The sequence below is a fragment of the Nipponia nippon genome, unplaced genomic scaffold (genome assembly GCF_047370975.1).
Source record: "Nipponia nippon isolate SJK-2023a ecotype South Korea unplaced genomic scaffold, ASM4737097v1 scaffold_15, whole genome shotgun sequence".
In the NCBI taxonomy this organism is placed as follows: domain Eukaryota; kingdom Metazoa; phylum Chordata; class Aves; order Pelecaniformes; family Threskiornithidae; genus Nipponia; species Nipponia nippon.
The window spans coordinates 12267082-12289860 of NW_028262331.1; the positions used below are offsets into that span (position 1 = coordinate 12267082).

A 22779-nucleotide genomic window follows, 5' to 3' on the forward strand; every position below is an offset into this window, starting at 1 on the left:
CCTCTTCCCAAACAGCGTGGGGGACAAGCAGGGACCCCGGGAGCCGGGCTGGCGGCTGCATCTCGTGCTCTGGCTCTCATCAGAGCGGCACAGGCAATAGGGGACCTCTGCCTGCCTAAACTCTTCCAAATGTGATCTGTGCTCCAATAAAATAAACAGTTTAGGGAAAGCGAAGCCCCAGGCACACACTTTGGCAGCTGATCACTCCGTAATTGCGGGAAGAGCAGCTGGGAGAGGGTTTTTTTTCTTCTTTGGGCTGGTTTCTGATGAGAAAACTGGGCTGCAGGATCGGAGTTGAAGCTTCTCTCCCCTCACCCTCCCCCAGCAAAAATTCTGTTTTCTTCCCCTTTGTATTAATGGAATTCAACTTATTTCAAGGAACGGGAAACACAAACAGCCTCCACAACGTGTGAACCTCAAACCTTCAGCGAAAGCCTGGTCAGTTTGATATGTGCAGTTCTCTGCGAGCTTTTCCTTGGATTTTTTTGTTGTTTGACAGCACCAGGGGCAGGTCTGAGGGCTGGGAGGGGACTTTGGTGGGCAGAAGTAGACAGGAGCCGATGCCTGTCAAGTCGCCCTGCCTGGCCGTATGTCCCCCACCCCAAAGCTCCCCGGCCCCGGAAAGGGATGGAGATAATTATCAACAATTATCAACAATTAACAACAGCCCCTTTCATCTGCAAGTAGACAAGATGTGTCGAAACTCGTTTCTTTTTCTCTAAAATTTGTGGCGAGGGGGACAGAGAGGGAGCAGCCACGCTCCCCACCCCACCGTGGGGGTCGCAGCCAGCCTGCTTGCGGGGCCGTTCCTTGCAATGATGAGACAAAGCGGTAGCGAAACCCAAGGGAGAGGCTGCAATGAAGGATTTCAAGCAACCATCCGTCCCCGTTTCGCCGGAGGGGCTGGAGCCCCGGCCAGCGCTGCCTTGCCGTGCTCCATCCGTCCCTACGGGTCTCCCAGCCCCCACTATCGCAGCCCCTTCTCTTGCCCCCCCCCCCTTCCTTTTTCTTCCTCTTCCTTTCAACTCCCCAGTTTGGACCTGTTCTAAACGCATTGGCAGCAAATTGTATGTTTTTATGAGCAATTTACTAGTGATTTCCTATGGCCTCTTCCCTTTGGACACTGAGGACTACAACTCAACTCAAAGGTCCTTTTCCCAGTCAAACCAGAGCACATCAGCTTCCTTTCTCTCTAGTGGGGCGTTGCTCATGTAAATCCAATAGTTACTTGGGTATTTTTTATATACTCAATCATAAAAGTGCCTTTCCAAGAGTCTTTTCAGCCTTTTTTTTTTTTCCTGTGTTAGAATTTAAAGAAAATGTTGTTTATTTTATTGCAAACTTGAACAATTTCTTATTCTCATCCAATTCTCTTCCAGGAGGTCATTTACAGAAGCAACAATCCAACATGTTGTTTTCTTTTAAATTCTTGATTGTTTTTCTGTTGGCACTTGTGCAAATTGCCTTTTCTGCAAATGCATGTTATTAACGGGGCGTCAGCTGCAGTTTCTTATTACGCTGGAGTGGAGTTCGTTGGAAACATTCCAGCACAGTTTCTCTATAGAAAAATGCAGATTTCTTGGGAGCAAAATGTGTCATAGGAGGGAGTATATAAATACATTTCAGCTCGGGGAGGATGGGGAAAGAAAAATGGAGTGCTCCAACAGCAGGATATTTACAGTTTTTTTCAATCAGTTAAATAGAGCTGTAGTTATAGCAAAGCATTTTGATGGACCCCAAATGATTATTTTTAGAATGTTGTTTATAGGGAATTAAAAACAAGTTGGGAAAAATCCCTGTTGTTGTAACACATGATGGTGGTTCTCATACAGAGCAAAAGACCATCGCTTCACTAAATGTTTGGATCCAGCCTCCTCGGCTCTGGAGCATGACGCGGCGCTGGCTGTGCGGCATGCAAATGAGAGCAGTTCTTCTGCTTAATTATCCCTACTGGAGATATTTATCAAGTTGTTTCTCTGGATGACAGTACTTCATTTTGCAAGAAGCTGGTTGCTTTTAAAGGTTTAATTGGGTCCTTTTACTAAATACCACCGAGATGCTTTGAAATTACGACGCAGCAGTAACCTCGCAGCTGTAGAGTGGTGAATGCTGGAGGGAAGAGCGGTTCGCTGATGGAGCTCGGCCACGGGAAGGCGTGGGTCCTGTTTTGGTCCATCCCACACGTTTTCTTTGGTTTAACCTTACCACTGGACCTTCTCTAGGGGTTACCATTGTAGGGCCCCACCAGTGGCTAGAGGTCACCAAATACCCACCGCGTGCAGCTGCGTCTCCAGCAGCCTGGGCCTGAGTCCCAGCAATCGGGCCCGGATGGACTTTCATGGAATTGTTAAGGTTGGAAAAGACCCTTAAGATCATCAAGTCCAAACTGGAGTTCCTTGAGTTCCCGGGTGATGGATCTGTGACTTCCACTTGGCCAACATTAGTGGGTCAAATTTATGTGGTTTGGACTGAAAACCAAAACCATGCCACGTTTTTTCCCCCTTTTGAATTCATTTCAATAACTTGTTCAATGTGTCTGGTTCCTTTTCATATACTGATATTTTCCTCCTCAGCTTCCAAAATCAGTGCAGTCTCTGCACTTCCCGCAGCCCATGTGCCCATGAAAGACAGGGCAGAAGCCGGTCCCTGCCTGCAGTTTTTGCCCGAGCTGCCTGACTTTCCTTCCCCTTGGTTTCCCTTCTCCTCTGTGCTAGCACAAGATTGAGGCATATCAGCCTCAGAAGGGGGCTAAATATCGCATTGCCAAAATACTTAATGCAAAGAAAATTTCTGTCCTTTATTTTCCTTCCTCAGAACGATGCTCTAGGGTGGAATTAGAGGCGTTTTGGGAACTGTTAAACTAAATTAATCCACCCAGCCCCAAACAGAGACTCTTCTCTGTTTCTTCTGCCCTCCATTCTCTTCTTCCGCACTCTGTTTCTCCCCAGAGAGATGCTGCACCCAAAATATCAGCTTCCTTCCTCCACATGCATGTTATTTTGAATATTAGGACGCCTAGGTGTGTTTAGAGCCCAATCTGGGTCTTCAAAGCCTGAGTGCAGCTGTCCAAAGCCACCGTCAGCTCTCAGATAACAGCCCCTGCGACGTACCCGGCAGGAGAGCTGGGGGCTGTGCCGCAAGTAGGACATCCGATGGCACGGCGACATCTCACCCCTTCACCGCCCCAGGGATGAGGCAGCGTCCCATCCCCTGCAAGGTGGGAACCCATCGGCAAGGCGCAGTTCGTGGGCTGTGTCCCTCCTGGTCTGGGTTTGGGGTGAGGTGCTGGCTTTTAGGCACCGAGGGCTGGGTGACACTGCTCTCTAGTGGATGGCTCTTCGTCAGGCGCGTCGAGATGAAGGAGTTGAGGCTGATGGAAATGGTCAGCACTCGTCCAGGGGTAAAAATTACTTTTTCTTGTTATTTATATTACAAGCTTCTAGAGTTTAATACGTGTCCATGGAGACATTACATAAGCCTGAAGTAATTTAGTAAAGAAATATAAATCAGAGATGCTTGACTTTATCTAACCATGGTGGGAAGGATTTATTGATCAAGATCTTTCTGATGCCAGCGGTCCTTCCGCTACCACAGGGTGGCTGCAGCCACAAGACCCGTGTCGGTTCTCCTGGTGCAGGGGATGCTCCTGGGTGCGCAGAAATTACTCTTCCCGTCCAACACCCCATGCACTTACCGAGCTTTGTGCCTGCAGTAGGGGAGGAACAGGCCTGTGTATCTTGGTCTGGGGCCAAAGAAAATTCAGTGGGATTTGGAAAGGAAAGGCGTGTAAACAAAGAGTTATTCCTGGAGCAGCCCGCGCACTTGGGCACGCAGGGGAGGTATTGCTGCAAGCATCACACACGCAGCGACCAGCAGCATGCGACGCTGGGGATGCTGCTGCAAGAGAAAATTAAGAGAAAATTGTACTATTCCCTCCAGGTATGTTCTTAAGATGCTTAAAACAATGCTGTGCTGGATCTGAGAAATAGCCCAGTGTTTGGTCTTGCAATGGCAATAGCAGATCCTCTTCAGGGACGTTAGGGAATGTGAGTCCCACCAAGCATTCCCAGCAGCAACAATTATTTTATAAGCGGCCATAATAAAGTTAATTTTGAAGTCACATACCAGGGCCAAAATTAGGAGCAAAGCCCCCCGATGACGAGCCCCAGGCTGAGCGCTCTGCCCTTCCCACCCCCGATCCGACGGCGCTCGCTGGAGGAGCGCTCTGGGATTTTGCTAGCGGGGAAGGAGGTTCATGCCGGGGAGGCCTAGGCTTTGTGACGCGAAAGCTGCAAACCTTAGCAAAACTGGGAAGGCTCTTGGAACAAGAAGAGACCAAAGTAACGAATCCCCACTGGTACTTTCCCTCTTAACCGTAAAGACTTAGGAATTTCTTATGTGTTTATTGGTAAGCTCTAAAGGGGCTTCCAAGTTACACATCTGTATATTTAAAAATCCTCTTTACCCTGCATCTCTCTAAAGAGAGGAGTGAAATCTTTCCAAGCTATTCATTTATAAAGGCGGTGAAAAACAGAGACTTCAAACTAGGCTGCTAGTAAACCCCTAAACCCTTCTGTGGCAGTAAACAACGAGCTGAACCAGCTAACGACGAGTCACAGCAGCACACGCGTGCTGAAGCGCCGATGGGCAGAAGTTAAGCATGCAGTAAACGGTGAGCATGAGCTGGGGTGGGCCAGCGTCGGACGCGCCTGTCTCCGCGTTTTGGAGAATTTGGCAACTCTGGTTCTGGTCTGGGCTCTGGCTATGTTATTTTTGGATTTCATCTTTCATGTTTTGATGAGTGTTAGGTTTTTTTAAAACAAAAGAAAGAGGAAAAAAGAAAAATATTCAATCAGGCAGCATCACAAACCTGTTAAAAGTTTTGGTTTTTTTTTTTTTTATTAACTTACCTTGGGATACAGTCCTTTCCTTGCCACTGGCGTAAGTAGAAGCATTTTTGCTCTGGGACTGTAGTGCCTCTCCCTAGATTAAACAAGGAGCAGCTGCAAAACACAGAGACAGCGGCACGTGCGTGTATATTTTTATATCCCCAGTCTCCTGACAAAGCCTTTGGACCAGCCTTTCAGGGTCCCACGGCCATTGCTGGTCAGCAACAGGCTGCTCACACAGGAGCAGCCCATCCGTCCCCATCCAGGCCCGGGGCGATGAAGCAAAAGGGCCCCATTTTGGTGAATTATAGAAGGTCTAAAATTACACTCCAGGACATAGACCCAGCCAATTTGTTTCTTTTTTTAATTCCTAACATGACTTTTGATGTTATCAGCCACAGCAGTGCCGTGTCCGCTTTGGACCTCCCAGAAAGCCCTTGATCTCCGGGACATCCCGCGGCCGAAGCTGGGAGGTTAAGCTGAGCTCTGTGTGCGCACGCCTGCCTTTTATCCGCTGGGAGCTTCGTCTGTCGGCGTCGGTGGCTGTCCCTTGGCTCGCGCGATGGGAGGCAAAGAAAGAGCAGTCTGTTCTCATCGTCTCTGTTCTATTCATCCTTATTATTATCTATACATTATATATATAATATATAATATATAATATATAATATATAATATATAATATATAATATATAATATATAATATATAATATATAATATATTATTATATACACCTCAGTCGCATTCTTCATTTAAGCTAAACAATTATCTTTTCTTGGCTCCGTTCCTCCTTTCAGGCTGGGGGAGCTTAGCCCTTTTGTCAACATTATTACTAACAGAGTACATGCGTTTGTTTGTATTCCTTCCCTCCGTTTCCAAAGTATCTATTCCAGTGTTTGGCTGTCGTCATTTGAAGTAGGAGCAGGGACTTTGAAAAAGCTGTTTAATACTTATCCTCGATGCCACCAGTATTTCAGGACAAGTCTTTTATCTCAACACTTTACTTTGGTTCTGATGATTCATTATGTTCAATAATTCTTTTGCTGACCATTTTCATAAATAGTTTTCTCACCAGTGCTATCCTATAAATTTTGTACTGTAGTGCTTCACTCTCTGGGGCCGCCTCTTCTTCATTTTGCTCGAGCTATTCCTTTGCCCTCCAAGGCAGTGGTGGCTCAATAGCCCAATTATGCGTTATTACATGGCGCATCGGCATCTCGTGTCCCCATCTGTGCGCTGCTTTAGAGAAACGTCGTGAATTTAAATCAAGAGGAAATCCCTTTCTTTTAATTCTCTTTGATCTAAACATCAATATTCTTGTTCACGTGAACATTTTCTGATCTGATTCAGTACCGCATGCAAAACAGCTTTCAGTTCAGCGTGAGTGTGTATAAATCAGCATCCTGCCAAAGCATTAGCGGGGCGTAGTGCGTGGTTGTATGCCCAAGCCTGTCATTACATCGGTCAAAACCCCACATTCTGGTTCCAGCTGGGAAAAAAATCTGTGTCTTCCCCTATGGAATATCCTCATAAAATGTGAGGATGAAACCGAGTGGGTGTAACTGATCCTCCGCTAAAGCTCGTAGGGATTTGTTTAATGGTAAGATCTGCCTACAGAGATTTGGGGCCATTCTGTGGCAAACTTTATAGCAGGGATAAAAGTTTTTACAGCTGTTTGTTAACATAATATCCTCCTCATTTCCATGAGATGGTTCAGAATATCCACAGAACTATTTTTATTAAATCGTGTTTGGGGTTGGTTTGGTTCCCGAGGGACAGACTGAGCGTAGGCTGCTGCAAAACAGCAAGCTGTCCCGCAGCACGGGCACGGGGCTGCCCCGACCCGGTGAGCTGCAGAGCTCCTCTGCCTTTGATGTAGACTGCAGCTCTTCAGGGTGAAAAGGCTGTTTGTACACGATAATCAATCCGTTTCAGTCGGTATCAGCTAAATCCCTTGCAAGGGGAAAAGGATAAAGCCCTAGAGAGAAATTCTGTTTTACTTGCTGGCAGAAATTGTATGCATGCTCCAAGGAAAAAACCCAAATGTGAAGCAATAGTGATAGCAGCTCGAAACAAACCAAAAAAAGGCTGCCCTTAATTTAGCCCCATTCCCCCTTTATCTTCTTGGTTATAGATTTTTAAATTAAAGCCACACGAGAAGTCCCACAAGAAGTTACACGAAGGCAGGCGGGCAGCATCGCTCCATGCAAGGGATTTCCATGCTGGATAAAACAAGGATCAAGCCCTGAATGCTTATTTTAGCCATGCTTTTAACTGGTTATCACTTATTTGCAGGGATACTATGTGCTTTATTTGAGAGCGAGATCCCGCTATAACCAGCTTTGATGCTCCAAGACTGCAGGACAAGAGTAATTTAGGGTTTTTAGGTGGGAAGAGCGTGTTACCGGGGCATCGCCCTGGCCCCGGCCTCACTACACCTCGCTCACCAGGGCTGCTTCCAAAAAATGATGCGGACGTACCTATGGGAGGGAAGTAGCTGCCAACATATGAACACCAATTTTTTTTTTTTTTTTTATAATAAATATACTATTTCATTGTTTTCTTTCCCAGTGTTGCCAAAAAAATACCAGTAGAGAGAACCACGTCACATTAACAGCTGTCTTTCTGCCCACATATACAGGTTAAATGAGACCTTGTAACGCGATAAGTATAGCTCTGCTAAATTACTGCGGAGGTGTGCTTGAGGTTCCAGCTAACCCAGCAAACCGCGAACTGTCGCTGATAGAAGTGCGACTGCAGCAGTGAAACGGGTCCCCGAGGCACAGGGGAGTTGGCGCGAGTCCCGATGTGTTGAGCACCAGGTATTACTGCCGTACCCGCTGGAGCTCGGCACCGCATCATTTAATAATGCTCTTTGCACTGTATGAGCTGTCTGGCCATAAGAAAAAACCCCACAACCCTACCTCCTATATTAAACAAGGAAAAACATCAGTAGTTTTGTAACTTTTTTTAAAATCCCTCTTCTGCTGCTGCCAAGCTGTGCTCGAGGCCTGAGCCCCGCCGAGGTAAGTTAGTTCTACCAGAGCTTCCAGAGCTGTTTGCTTCTAGAAATTTTGAGCTATTTTCTTGTGTTAAATAAGCTTTAAGACTGACCTAACACTGTTAAAGTGAGGCTGCAACTCTTTGGATGATCGAAGCTTAGATTGAGCCTGGCAATTTTGATTTAAAACACATTCCCGTGGAAGAGCAGATCAGGGTCTTGCCTAAGGCGAAGGGGATGTGCATCACTTCACTGACACAACTTTGCTCTGGCTGGTTTTAGGCTGGGTAGCCGTTTGCCTACAGCTGCACCTGCATGACCAACAAAGACCAGGTTAGTAATTGCGCTGGTTAGACTGAGCAGCCTGGGCTACCAGCGTGAGCCTTGCAAAGCCAGGCTTGCTGCCGCTGGCAGGGCAGAGGATGAGGGAGCGAGCCCAAGCTCTGACCCTTCCTCCAGCCCCTTGCGCAGCCCAGCTCACAGCATGGAATACATTCGGTAACCGGTAGCATTATCCATCGCGCCCCCTCCACTTCGCAGTGCAAGTTCGGTAACACTTCGGTAAACCAGTTAGGTTTAAGGTGGCGGAGAGGGGTGCAGCAGATGCATCCCAGCTTCACCGCATCTTGCAGCTGAGAGGAGCCCGGAGGGGAAAGTGCTAATTGCACCAAGGCACCAAAATTAAAGAAACGATTAAAAACATAGAAATTGTCTCGCCAGCCTAAGCAGCCTGCATGAATCATCTTTCCCAGGGCAAACCAGCAACTGAACCATGCAGATAATAATAAACGGTAGCAGCAGCTCTCATTAGCCTTTCCTCCCACCCCACCCCTCCCCAGCCGGTGGCTGATGTGTACAATAAGGGACGGGCACACACTTAACGATCCAAGATTTGTTTAAAGAAAAGCTTTCCAATCAGATTTGTGTGCCTTTGAATGGGCCTAAATCACAGGTCCAGAGCCTGCCGTGGGTGATTATAGGCTGGGGCTTGTCTTTGTTGGTAAAGCCCCAGCCCACAGTAAAAACACTTAGCGAAGGGCGGCTCATCCATCAGGCCGATTTGGTTTCTTCAGCTCACAGCTCTCCTGCTAGGATGCCCAAAGCAAGTGCAGAGACTTGGAGCACCCAGCTGTGCTTACAGTTCCCACTGGATTGCTCGTGCCCGTGTAGGGATGCTGTGTTTTAACCCCAAAATCCCACTTGGCTGCATAGGACCCTGCAGGAGCACAGCTCTGTGCCAGGGCTTCAGTTTATTATCGGCTAAAGCTGTTCCCGCAAAGCCAAAGGAATGACCCTCTTGGATTTCATCCAAGCAGGAGAAGCAAAACCACATATTAAATAAATAATACACCCATAAAAGCCCAGCGTGCCGCTGCTTTCTGGTTTCTCTGCTCCTGGTGCCGTACGCAGAAGGAAAGGGCTTTCCCTCTGCCTCCAGCTGTGTTGGTTTTGCTTCTGCAGATCTCGCCCCTCCCGCGATCACCCATCTCCTTGGGGTCCTACCTAACCGTGCTGGATACGGCCCTTTGCTCCTGATTTCTTTCTGTTAGAGCAGGAGGGATGCGCTGGGCCACACGAGCCCATAAAAGGCTCAGGGAACCACAAATAAAAAACCACATTTAATTCTTTCCTATGGGGTGTTCCCTGAAAACAGATAGTTGATGTGAAACGACTCCGATCCGAGAGCCAGGTGATGGTCAAGGCCTTTTGCACAGTTGTTGCAGCCAGCCCCGGTTTTGGTACCTGCTCCGGCCGAGGCGGCTCTGTGAAATTACCGCCCGCAATATCCGAAAGCCACAGCTTAAGTGCACACTGAAGCTGGGAAGAGAGCTTGTTTTCCTAGTGCTTAGCCAAGCCTCCAGATGGAAGCTGACGTTAATCCCAGTACTTATCTGCAGCCAGTTCTTCCTTGTAATAAGGTCTTCAGTGGAGGAGCAGGAACAAAGTACTGCTAAACAGACCGTGGAGCATAATCCAGCATCACCAAGGGGACTCTCAAAGAGATCTTTCACCCCTCCCAGCCTCCCCATTGCAACCTGCTTGGGATTTGTGAGATGTTTCTGGTCTAAAACCAGCACGCAGGAGTTTGCCTGCTCCCTCCCCGGCTCGGCTGGGTCATAGCCAACCTGTGGCCATCGGCACCCAGCACCTGGCTTTTGTGCTGGTCAAGAGAGCAGTTGCGGGGCACAACAACTGTAGGTCGTTGCGATTTCAGCCTTCCTGTGATTATTTAGGAAAGTTATTCTGGTGTTGATGATTTTTGGAAAGTACACACACCCCATGCATTTTTTGGGGGTTATTTCCATAGGAACTGCAGGAATTTTGCTCCTCTGTGGCTCGGAGGTCTCCAGTACCTCAAGTGGCCATGGCAAACTCCTCATACCCCAGTGGCGAACGCGGTTATTGATCAGCCAACAATAAAATGCTTTGGTACTTACAAATAACCTTCATTTCCTTCCACCCTGCCTCTATTCTAAGTTATTCTCCCCAGCCTAGTGGGGAGCTCACACCACCTTGCAACGTTGTCTGCCTGTGTGCGTTATTTACCGCATAAAGCTCAGCACGATTTACAGCTCTCTAGCTGTGTTACTTCTGGAACTCCTCAGGGAAAAGCCCGACGTTTACCAGCTGCCTGCACCCACCCCAGATGCCAAAGAGCTCAAGGCTTGGGGCGCGTGTTCTGGGACGAGCCGAAAAACAGCTTACCGTGCCGCGCAAGACAGGTTTCAAACGAGGCGCGTTGGCACTGGAGCGGATGCACTTGAGCATCTGCGCGGTGGAGGTGGTGGGCTTGCTCAGTGGTGGGCATTGCGCAGCGGCTAAGAAAAGCAGTGTTGGTGCTGGTTCGCCTTTTCAGCTAGAAAAAACAGCAGGTGCTGGGCAGAACCGGTCCCCGTCTCAGGCTGTAGTGGAAGGCAAAAGCACTTCTGCAGCTGGCTGGTTTGGCGTGAGGCTAACGCGTGTGCCACCGAGCAGATGAGACGTGGAAGCGCACCAAGTTGACGTGAGCAATTAACATGCATGAGGCTCCTTCCACCTCCTAATTCATTCAGAATAATTCATTAGCAAAAAGTCCTCAGCAGCACGAGGCTGCCGACAGGTCCTCATTGTAGATGTGTTCTTTGATTCACTTTAGAAGATAAATTGACCTGTGAAACTCCAGTCTAGCTCATGCTAATGAGTCTCTGTAGGGCCATCATGAGAATTAATTTATTTATCTAAGGATTTCTCCATAGTGCTCATCTCCTCGGCAGCTAGACGGAAGAGACATCATAGGTCTAACGCACTGGAAATACTAGATCAAATCACCCAGCCCTGGAGGTGTCTATCCTACGTTTGCTCTCTTGGGCTACGGCCATTCTGGCTTGGGGTCTCGGTTTCCCACCTGTACAGCCGAGAGGACAAACACGTGTCCTGCTCAAAGAGCTTCATAAGCAGCAGGGTGAGAAGTGTTACCCTGGCACCAGCAATTCCTCTCCGTCTAATCAAGGGCTTCCGCACGCTTTTTTGCACCTTTAAAAGCAGTAGGATAGCCTCTTCATCCCAGGGTTTTGCAGTGGCTGTAGAAGAGAACCCTACACTCTTTCTGAATTATGGTTTTTGAATATGGTCTCCTTGTTTCTGGCCACCTTCTGTCACTAAACAGCCTTGAAACGTCTCTCTGCCCCCCAACTGCACAGACACACTCCTGGCCTCTACAGAAGAGATGGTTAGCCCCAGTTGAACATCCCACCTAAATAACTCACGTTCTTGCCCCCTCCGAGAGGGGCCGGGGAGCCCAAAGCAATGCCACCAAGCAGACATGCCCCCACATTAACGTCCCTCTCCTTTTCTTCCCCCACAGCTTGAAAGCTGTCCTGATGGGGAAGCCTCAGGACAACACAGTGGACTTGTCAGGCATCCCACTGACGCTGAAAGACTTGGACCGCGTCACGTCCTACCTCCAGCACAGCTCGGAGCACATCGACACGGTCGAGCTGTGCTTCACGGAGCTGACGGACGACATGCTGCTGCAGCTGCTGCCGGCGCTCTGCGTGCTGCCCCACCTCACCACCCTCTCCCTCAACGGCAACCGGCTCACCAAAGCCATCCTACGGGACCTCACCGAAACCCTGAAGGACCCCAAGAAGTTCCCCAGCATCACCTGGATCGACCTTGGCAACAACGTGGACATCTTCTCCTTGCCGCAGCCCTTCTTGGTCAGCCTGAAGAGACGATGCCCAAAGCAAGGCAACTTGCCAACCATTCTGGAGTTTGGCGAGGGTCAGGTGAGCGATTTGGAGAGCCAAGATGGCCTGGCCGAGAGCCAGGAAGACCTGCAAGCTGGAGCAGGCAAGACTGACAACATAAGCTTGCAGCAGACGGACAGAACAGTTGAGGCTGGGGAGCTCCCCACCTCGGAGCAAGGTGCTGCGATGCCGCAGACATGATGTCCGGCTCCGTGGCTCTTGGGTGGGCGCCTTGAGCAAGGATGACTTAAAACCAAGTCCTCAGCGTTGGAGGTCCCGGCGGAGGGTCGATTCACACGGGGGGATGCTTCGGGAGCCCGGACTGCTGCCTTCCTCCCGTATGATGAATGTCAACTTTTTTCTTTTCAAAGAACACATAAAGGTGATTGCATTGAATACTTGTATTTTATAAAAGCTGGCCAGGTATTTTTAAACATTAGTGATGTGCTATGCTTTTTAACCTCTCAAAACGCAGCTCCAAGGTGGTGTAACACGAGGCCCTTAGAGGAGCACAAAAGGGGAGCAGAAAGGTGCCCAGCCATTGCAGGGAAGGGCTCCCTTTCCTCGGCGCTGGATCTCGCCAGGCCCCGGCTGCTCTCCCGCGCCTGACGGACAGGCAGCAGTCACCCCAAAGAGGGCTGCTGCCGAGATAAACCTGAAATCCTTTCCAGCCCTGACTCCAGGAGCTGCTGATGAATAGCGTATCTGCTGAGGTACAACAGAGGTCTGATCCCACGCTAACCGGGGCCGTTTCTCTTCATGTTGTGAGCCAGCCCGAAGGGCGAGCCTTGCTTTCCTGGTGCGGAACTAAATCCCAGCCCGCAGCGTGCCTGGACGCCGCTCCCGCCCCCCAGCCTTACCGAAGTCAGGCTGGCACTTGTGCCTGCCCAGTGTTTATTCAGATGTAAAATCCAGTTTCCCACCAGCCGTGCTGCTGTAACAACTCCAGAGCTTTTACCGTGGTACCTGGAGCTTGCACCAGCAACGCTGAGTATTTGATCCATTTTGGGGAGCGATCTGCAAAATCCGGAGCCGGGGCTCAGCTGGGGTTCACTGCTGTTGCTGACAAAAGAGACCACAATACTGAAGGTTTATAAAAGCAAAAATAATGCTGGGGTTCATCCCTGTATCACTGCCACCAGGGGCCGGGCGGGCACAGCCGGCCGGAGAGTTAAGGCCTGGGAAAGGCCGCTGGGCCACTTGGCTGCACCCATCGGCCCCTGGACCAGAAGTGCTTTGTTTCTAAAATGTTGCTTTGGCCTTTTTCTAAGAGATATGGCTTTGATTTTATTTTATTTTTGATGGAAAATGGATCAGCCCAGAGCAGCAGCGCTGGAACGTGCACTTTGGCTTTTGAACCAGAATTTCATTTGATCCTAAACTGGGGGAGAGCAGGAAAGCGTGAAAAACGTCTTCTCCCGTACGGCCAAAGGACCAGACGTGACTCCCCGTGCTAGGAGGGAGCCCCTTTCTCTCTGTTCAAAGCCCTTCCCCTGCCCAGCTTTGCAGCATCGCTTTCCTGCCTCGCAGCAGCGACTCTCTGGCTTTGCTTTTTTGGGGTGCAAACGCAGTCAGACTTTGGTCGTCTCTTTGGCTCCATTTGTTTAACATCACCGCAGCGGGAAGCTTTTTCCAGAGGGGCTTCACGCTGTCAGTGACCGTTTCTCCTCCGTACGCAAGTAGATAACTTAGAAGAAACTCTGCTACTCGTTTTAATACATTGGCAACATTCAGTATGATTTGCATGTATCCAAGCCTTTTTCCCTTTTTTTTTATGCTAACCCTTTCCAACAGGCATGAAAAAATTTGCAGTGAATAAACTGTTCTGTTTGAAATAAAGGAGCTCTCCGTAATCAAAATAAAAGATAATGTTTAATAAAGATCCAGCGCTGAATTTTTCCTCTGTACAGGTTGAATGCCCCCCGGCAGCCCAGAGCACCCCAGCAAAAACTGCGGCCGGAGGAGAAAGCGGTGCCAAGTGCTGCAGGTCCCGGTTCGCCAGGGTGCTTTAAAAAAGGGTTGTTGCAGCTGGGTGGAGAAATAAATAGCCCAGTTTATGGGCTGGATTCTGCAGGGTAGGCACAAGGTGGACACAGAAGCATCACAAAAGCATCTGTCACGTTTTAAATGTCGCCAGTCTGCAAAACTAAGGTGCGAGGAAGGAATACCGAGAACGGCACGCTGCGCCGCAGGGTATTCACCTCCAGCGTTGGTCTCCGTGCGCTGAAGGAAACGGCTTTGTATTTGCAGCAAGGACTCTTTAGATGATGTTTGTTCCAGCACCCGAACCACGGCAGGGGCTCGCCCAGGACGCGGCAGCCAGGTTTGTCCTAACTGACCTTCCCTGCGGCGCTCGGGGACTATTTCCAGCATTACTACAACTTCGGTAAGGTACCTTTAGCAGAGGTGTAAGTTAAGCAGGATGGGATGCACCAGGGTGGCCAGGTCCCAGCTGGATCCCTGACCACCAGCCCATCCCTGGGGGAGGCTGCACCTCTCCCCCTCCCCAGGAGCCACACACAGGCATCTCCTTGCCGGGGGCAGGCTGCGGGACGGAGCCTATGGCACGGAGCCCATGGCACGTGTGTCTTGCTCCTACGGACAGGCAGCATGTGGAGCCTGCGCCTACGCCCAGGGCAGGCAACGAGACACAGGCAGCGAATCCACCATCACTCCTCCATCCACCACGTGCACGCCCCACCCTGGTGTGCCAGCAGTACACCCCTCACGGAGATTTAACTCAGCGTATGGGGATTTCATCAAGAACAAGATTTCTCCTTGAAAAAAAGGTATTCCGGCAGTTTCTTCTATAAGAGGTCAGGCATGGTTTGCTCGGTACCTCAGTACTCAGAACTGGGCTCCCCTCCTTCCTATGCACAGCTCAGGCCTCTCTCTCTGTCTGAATTATTTCAATCACAAGCTCCTTGCTGCAAGGTTTTTATTTTCTGCTAAAGTATTTGCGCAGGAGCCAGCCGTCCTGGACCTCAGCATCCGTCCGGACCCCCCAGTTTGGCCACACAAATTCATAAACATTGCATTTAGAGCGCTGCATCATTTATGGGTGCTTTGCACGCTCACTCCCCTCACCGACACAAACCACCCAGGAGGTTGCTCCTGCCGCATTTCCCCTCCAGCCAAGCTTCTACCTGCTGTGAAACATCTATCAACTGGGAGACGTTCTGAATCCATCAGGCTCTCTCTGCAAGGGGCTGCCAGCAGCCCCCCGGCTCAACTTTCGGCCACAGAGGGCTAACGGCAAGGCTCTGCGCCCAGCGCTGCCGCAGGTTTGCCGCGAATCGGGAGCACCTGGTCCCAGCCACCCCCCCCCGCTGCGAAACGCTGCGGTTGGGTCCCTCGCGCGAGCGTCCAGGGCCACGCTGCAGAGGCTGAGCCTCCGGAGAAGGAGCCCGCGCCCCTCAGCCCTCGCCCCGGGCGGGCGCTGCGCTGCGTCGCGTCAGCCAGCTCTGTCCCGCCGGCACGGGCGGGCCGCGCCAGCACCTCTGTGCCCAGGGAGGACTGAGCCCTTCTGGGAAAGGGGAGTAGCTAGAAAAGGCCTTTTATCGATATATTTGTGCATGCTGAAGCTTGCACCAAATTACTGACTTTCATAGGAAAAGAAAAAAAACCCAGCTCTAGTAGAGACCATTTCTCGGTTATAAAAACAAGAAGGCTTTAGCTAATCAGTCTCTTCCTCGCAGTGTGGATTAGGTCAATTAGCCACTTATTGCACTTCAGGATGACGATGATCCTGTGGGCTCAGTAAAGAGTGGGGTTTTTTTAAGAAAGCGGCATGAGATTGCTTCCCTTCCCAGCCCATCAGCATCAAAACAACCTTGGAGCTCACTCCATATATAACCAATGTTCCCTGGGCTGCTTGTTCTGGTCAGAAGCTTTAAAGGGCCCTGGAAGAAGGATTCAAGTACTGAAAATCACTGCTGTTAGAATATTAAAGTTGACTGAGGTCATTTGTTGTCAAAGGGGGGAGGAAACGTCCACCATAAAATAAAAAAGTCCATAAAACACCCAAGCCCGGTTTCGTCGGTTATCTCCACCAGCACCACACAGCTCTGCCTGTGCAGGAAAGCAGCCAGGCTGTGGGAGAAGATTTATGCCTTCAGCAACAAAAACGTAATTGGAAATCATTCTGCGCGCGTTGAGGAGCCCAAACCGAGGGGAATCAAACCAGCGGGTGAGGAAGGAGCGGCAGGAGGGGGCTGATGCCCCATGCCCTGGAGGGCTCGTTCCAGCTGGGTTATCTCGGAAGGGTTTGCACAAGCCCCATTTGGGTTTTGAAGGTGATTATCAATTATTAAATGAGGGTTACATTCCCGGGGGGGTTGGGAGCAGGCCAGAGGGCTGGTGATGGCCACCCCCAAGCAGGGACTGTGCTGGAAAGCCAGGAAGGCACAGAAAGCGCTGATGAGGACATCAAGAAGCTCAAAACCACTTTGGGCAAATGCATTGCTTGCTGCTCACCAGTCCTTCGGAGAGGAGCAGGAGACTGCAAGCACCTGCCCAAACTGCCCAAGCGCCTGCCCAAACTGCCCAAACTGCCGTGGAGGAGAGGCAAAAGAGTGACCCAAGGGATGAAGGGGACAGCGGGGGAGGCAGCGGCGGCGCAGCGGGGAGAGGCCTGCCCCAGGCAGCGAGGCCACACCGGGTTATCACACTGCGACTTACATTGCGCTCGGGCACAAACATTTCAGGGCTTTCCTACGGTCCAGCACACCTCGTTTCAGCAGCGGTGGAGGAGGAGGCTCCTGAGCCCACGCAGGGACCGCTCGTGTCCTCAGAAACACAAAGGCTCCCATGTTCCATTACCGGGCAGCGCATCGCTGGTAGCCACTATTGCCAAGGAAACCGATTGACCTTATTAGCAGCATTCATGTATTAATGCTTATGAGGAAAGGAAAAAACCAACTAACCTAACCTCTCCAGTGTAATGTACTGAGGGAGCAACAGATTTAATCTCTTCCCGACCTCTTTGGGACGCAGATGTCGTCCTGGAACCATCGCGCAGCGATCCCACTCGTCCTTTGCTCCGGGGGCGGTTGAGTTTCTATCTGCCTGGGGGCCATATTCCACCAGCAGATTACACACAGCAAGAGTATGTGACTTTCCAGCTCTATTAAATGTCTTAATGCTAAATTCTGAAGGACAAACGGGAAAGGAGATCCATCACTCACAGTCCTCCGGCAGCCTCCAGCGATGCGAGTCTCACCGCTTCATACAAGCGGGCCCCATCTTCAAGAAATAATCTCAAATGTTCAACAGCCGTAAGCAAAAGAGCTGATGACCCTGCAATACCAGAACCCGCCAGGCTTTGGAGATTCAGCCGTTCCTTTCCACGCCCTGGAGGAAGAGATGTCCTATAAGATGATGAAGTGGCATTGAAGGCTGGGTGGGGATCGCTCCCCTCCCTTGCAGCACCCCACGACCAGCAATTGCACACTTCAAGACATTGGTTTGCACACACCCAGGCAGCACATCGTGGCTGCTGCTTATCACACAAAAAACAAGAAAATAAGAAATACAACAGGTTTGGGTCCTACTGTGTATTTACACGTGCGTGGTCAAGGACAGCTGGTCCGGGAGGAAGGCAAAGCAGGGAGCAAACACGATCTCCCTGCACCGATTACAGCCCGACGCTCCCCTTTGAGCCCAGTGCAACAGCCTGGGCAAGGCCATGCTGAGCCACAAGCCCCACAGGCGTTATAAATGCAAATATCTGCAGCTAGCGACTGCGGGCAGGAAGGTTCCCAGCTGGGAGATGGGCAGAAGAGAGAAGGGGAAATTTTAGCCCAGGGCTGGCTGCGAGGCTGCCACTTATTTCGCCCCACTGCGATCCACTGCTTGTGCCAGAGGCTCCTCCAAATCCCCGCAGGTGCCATCCCTTCCCCACCAGGACCCAGCCCTGGGGGATCAAGGCCCCTCTCCCTGAGCACACAGCCCAACGCATCCTTTGTTCTCGCCCATTTTACGTACACCCATCACACCCACCTTCAGGACAAATCATCTTTTTTTTCTTCCGTATCTTTCCCGTTCTTTATTCAGAGGAAAAACCGAAGGCCAGGTACGCGGGAGGGGTCGGCGCAGGGCAGGCAGCGGTTTCGTCTGCACTCGCTAAAGGGCCGGGGTTTCCCTGCTGCAGCCTCCTCTCTGCCACAGCAAAACGCAACTTGAATTGTATTTATTTGCATTCCCTTCCAAGCTTTAAGAAAGAAATAGATTCTACAGCACTGCAGCGCATGGCGGATTCCCCGTGTGCTCCCCGGGAACGCACCGCACTGCAGGGGAGAACTGAAATCGTAATTAAACTGGAGGGGGCGCCTGGGTTTTTTTCTTACATCTGTATTTTGCAGCCTCTGGGCTGTAAAGCAGCAGTTTCATAGGAAATGGCTGTTTATGGGGAATGGGTGAATGAAAAATAATCACAACTGCTGCAAAAGAAGGTGGGTTTTCCATGTGAAAAACATGTTTTTCAAACAAGAACAAGCTGACCTAGTTGAAAACCCCGAGAGCAGCAGGTTGGCTGACGTCTGTCATCATTACAAATATTTATTGGAAAACGCAGTGCTTGGGGAGCGTGCAGAGCTTCCACGGGAACCGAGACGGATTCCAATGCCAGCGAGCGCCCTCCGAGCAGGCGCTGCCGTTCCCGGCTGCGGACACGGCCGAGCCCTCGAAGGCAGGAGAGCGCCGAGCTGCCCAGAGCAGAGCTACGTCAAAATCTCAGTGGCAATCCCAATATCCAAAATTTAGGAATGCTGGGCTGCCATTTTCCTGAGCAGACGGGTGCGGAGGAGAGCTACCAGCCCTACGTACACCCCAGGGCCTCTCCTTCCAAAATCATGAGTCAGGCCACACGCAAAATCAGGCCTTTTCCACCTAAACCAGAACGCAACAGCTAGGGAGCGCTTTTGAAGGCTGCGAGCCAGGCCATACAAAACCTACGCCAATACCCTGGGTGCTGCGAGGCAAACGAGCTCGTGCGAGCGTGCTGCAGCGGGCTGGACGGAGAAGAAAGCAGGAGGAGCGAGGGGGACGCTTGCAGGACGCAGCTTTCCCAGGGAAAGGCGACACCAATGGGGTTGCAATGAAGGACACAAAAAGGGAGAAGGTTGAGACCTGGGAAAGTCTCACCCACAGTATCTGGGATTAAAAAAACCATCTGCATAAAAACCCCGGAGGAGGTTAGGCTAAAACTTTGAGCTGCTCCCATGCTACCTGAAGCCTGCTATTTTTTCCCCTTACCAATAGAAGAAAACATCCTGGCTCGGGGAATCTTTTGCATTATTTATTGGCAGCTCATGCTGGTGTGTTTAACGCTGGTCCTGGAGATAGCGACTAGTCTGCTCCAGCTCAGCTGACAGGGGAAAAATGTATATAGCGGCATCTGGAAAAGCAACTACATATTATCCCTCAAGGACTACCGTTTTACATACAAAACACCGAGCAAGCACGGTCAGAAACCAGAGGGGCTTTAGCTCTTGCTGATCAAGGAGCTCTGAACCAAAATTACATTGCAGTTCAGATGTGTGCAGTTCTTGTTGGAATCATTTTCCTTGGTGGAGCGATAAGGCCAACGCCAAAATACTTCAGGTCTCAGAAAAAAGGTGCCAGGTGGCAAGGATCGAGCACCGTGAGGACCAGCCCCCCGCAAGCAGGGATGGATGGATCAGACCACGCTCCCCTTCCAGCCCATCAACGATCTCCTACATTCCAGTGAGCAAATATTCCGCCCAATTGTGAAATTTCCCTTTCACTACAACCACAATTAAAAAAAAAAAAAAAAAAATCAGATGCATGCTATGGTTTTGATGCTTATGCCAACGCTACAGGCCTGGGCCAGGGCCGGGGCTCCGCGGCAGCCGCCGCTGTGCAGACCCAACAGCCGCCTGCCTGGCCCGCGGGCAGCACAGCACCCTTCCACCCCGCGCTCAAAAGCCAACAGCCAGCAAAAGCGACTCCCCAGTGACTTCTTTAAATAAGATGGATCTGAAGACCGGTTTTCCTAAACCGTCAGGATTAATATTGGCCTTGGAAACACCTCGCAGATTTTGCTACGCAATCCACGTGCCCTGCCCCGGTAAGAGCGCCGGGAAAGCCTGCCAGGCTCCCTTAACACCAAGAGGCTGAGGCCGCTAAGTTGGCAGATCAGCCTTCAGGGGTCACGGCTAAATTGAGTCACTTCATTGATGCAGCCATTAATTGCCTGCCAAGCAGAAAGCTGCTGCGTGATGGACGACCGGTTCATTTACAGCAGATCACGCACGGGAAGCTTTACCACGGAGAAAGGCGGTGGCAATTGGCCAGGTGGCGGCAACTGCTGCTCTTCTGCTGGCCTGTGAGACGGTCGTGCTTATAACCAAACTGACCGACCTCCTTTTTCAGACGTTGCAATAACCAACCTCTCCAAGCAACATTGTGAAAGAATGGCAAAAAAGAGCTGTACATCCAAAATACATGATTTATATTGAGCTGAAGGCTTGCTGGAAATAAAATGTGGATGTTAGCTTATTTCTTCGAGCAGCCACAATCTGCTGGTGGGGAAAGAAAGCATTCGATCTACTTTGCTTGTGCATTACCATCAACAAACGTTAGCGCAGAATTTGTTCACGAGGACGAACTGCAAGAGCTTTGCTAACTGGAAAGGACAGGAGGAAGCCCAGCTCCCCAGCGGCTCCGCAGGACAGGCGTTGAGGAGTACAGTGCCAGCTTTTTGCATGAAAACTGCATGAGCCCATGGCTGCACTACTCCTGACGGATGGGGAGTTGGAGGTGCCTTGTTTACAGTCCCCCCCGGCAGTTTTGGGCTTGCATTTTCTGTCTTCTCTCCTGTAAATATGCAGAGGAGACAGCTCTTTTTACCTCTGGCTTAGTTTATGGTTTTACAGAAAATTGGAGATCTGATTTAGTCAAGCCAGAAAAGATGCAATCTGCTCACCACCACCTTTAATTATTTGTGCAGATTTCTAAATTCATTCCCCAGGTTTTCTGCCTCCTAATAGCTTATTGATTCTGTGACTTTTGTGCCATCTTTCATCCTTCTTTGCTATTTTATTCATTCAGTCTGAGGAGAAAATAAACCTGTGGAGCCTACATAGCATCCTTCAAGACGGGTTTGCTTAGCTGCATCCAGCGCGTTTGGCTGGGCAACCAGTTGCCAGCACGGCTCTTCGGTAAGCCTGTTGCATGCCGCATCCCCCTCCGAGTTGTTAGTGGAAGCAGAAATAACATTTGAGGTTTAGAAAAAGAGAAGCATAGGGCCACTGCCTTGTGCTGTGCCAAAAAGAGGAGAAAAATCAATATATAACTCACTGAAGATTTGGCCCGTGCCTTTATCACTGTTGTTTTTCCTAGGTGAGGCCGCTCTGCTTCTGGCTCTCCCAACGGGTCCCCGTGTTACCTTGGCTTGTGCGAGCCTTTGCGGAGGTGCTCTGCGATGAGGATTTTGCATTGCAAGCAGCAGCCCAAGGTCTCCGCCAGCAGCAGGCCCACAAGCGACAGAGACAGACGTGCTACGCACAACGTGAAAGCCACAGCTATGTCATTAGACCTCAGAGCACCTTATTACAGGCATGCCTGTCCTACAGGTGTAACCTCCTGGAAGGGGTATATCCGAGTCTCTGTATGTATGGAAAACAGGAATTTATACAGAAAACTGCAAGATAAAGGAAGGGACATTCGCTATAACAAATATGGAAAATCCAGCCACATCACCTTGGGAATGAGCCTCCCTTTTCTTCTTTTGCAGCTGCCTCTTGTCTTGCTACTACCCCCAGGTAAGACCCGCAATTCCAGCTTGTCTTAGATTTCACGTATGTAAGGTGGCGGTGAAGAATCGCGCCCCGAGCACCACGTGCATCGTGCTCTGGGCGCACACTAACCCGGCTGCTCCCAAACTCCTGTTGCATCCTGCGTGTAGAAACACAGGCAGAAAATCTCAGAGGTGGACAGATTTTCAAACACACAAGATACAAGGCATCTGCTCCAGACCGTGTGCCTTCACACATCGCTTTCCAATAGGAGGAGAACGTCACCATTATTTTCTTGTGTTATTTCATCTCCTTCACTGTACACACCTGCTTGTAAAATTATGAATTTAAAGGCTAAGTATTTTTCCAGCCGCTCTGGGGGAAGCTGTGCTTTCGTGCGAGCTCAGAGCTCCCCTCCACCACCTGCACTGGGAACGGCTTTGCACAGAGCTGCAGGCTACAATGCAAAACCGAGCCCTTCCTCGTGCCCCTCACGTGCCTCCCTTTGCCACGACAACCTGCCAGCTATCTTCAGGTTCTTTGCAAGAGATGGAAAGAAAAAGATAATCAGGCAAATTATAAGGGGGAGATTTTCAAAAGAACAAAGCACCTACTTCTCCCTTCCGAGCAGCTGGAGAAGAGAGGCTTCGCAAGCGCGCTTAAAGCCAAGCGGGTGATACGCATTTTCCCAACAATTGGCAAAAGTTGCTGTAAAAATCACTCCAGTGTTCAGCCAGGGGGAAAAAAAAACAAAAGCAGCAGAACAGGTTAAAGCATTGCAACACCGAGGAGGTACGAGCTGTATCTCGCTACTGCTCATTCCTGGAGCGTGGGTCCGAAGCCCAGCTCAGGCCAGCGGCGCGCCGGGCCCGATCGGTACAGCGGCGGCACAGGAAGGCGTTTGC

General features: G+C 50.4%; 2 protein-coding genes and 1 long non-coding RNA gene across 6 annotated transcripts in view; 1 reads left to right on the top strand and 2 right to left on the bottom strand.

The window, feature by feature from the left end:
• LRRC75A (leucine rich repeat containing 75A) overlaps positions 1–13998 on the top strand; it is a 112184-nt gene extending 98186 nt beyond the window's left edge. For both annotated transcript variants that reach the window (XM_087751714.1, XM_009468832.2), the window contains exon 4: positions 11732–13998. In XM_087751714.1, the coding sequence (XP_087607840.1) occupies positions 11732–12317 (586 nt within the window). In that variant the 3' untranslated portion in view covers positions 12318–13998. The remainder of the gene's footprint in view (positions 1–11731) is intronic.
• On the bottom strand, positions 1836–12170 carry LOC148056354 (uncharacterized). Of its 2 annotated transcripts, XR_015703450.1 has the most exons (6): positions 12032–12170; positions 10594–10790; positions 8001–8198; positions 4911–5003; positions 4466–4784; positions 1836–3897 (listed from the first exon to the last, which is right to left on the bottom strand). It is a non-coding gene; the product is annotated as an uncharacterized LOC148056354 (long non-coding RNA). The 2 variants fall into 2 exon arrangements; XR_015703451.1 differs by lacking the exons at positions 1836–3897; positions 4466–4784; positions 4911–5003; positions 10594–10790 and adding an exon at positions 5501–6122 and having other exon boundaries at positions 12032–12164.
• The window catches only part of NCBP3 (nuclear cap binding subunit 3), a 41217-nt gene continuing 31520 nt past the window's right edge, over positions 13083–22779 (bottom strand). For both annotated transcript variants that reach the window (XR_015703448.1, XR_015703449.1), the window contains exons 6-10: positions 21840–22034; positions 21438–21745; positions 18117–18275; positions 16797–17468; positions 13083–13178 (exon numbers count right to left, since the gene is read on the bottom strand). The gene's annotated coding sequence lies outside the window, so the exon portion shown is untranslated. The remainder of the gene's footprint in view (positions 13179–16796; positions 17469–18116; positions 18276–21437; positions 21746–21839; positions 22035–22779) is intronic.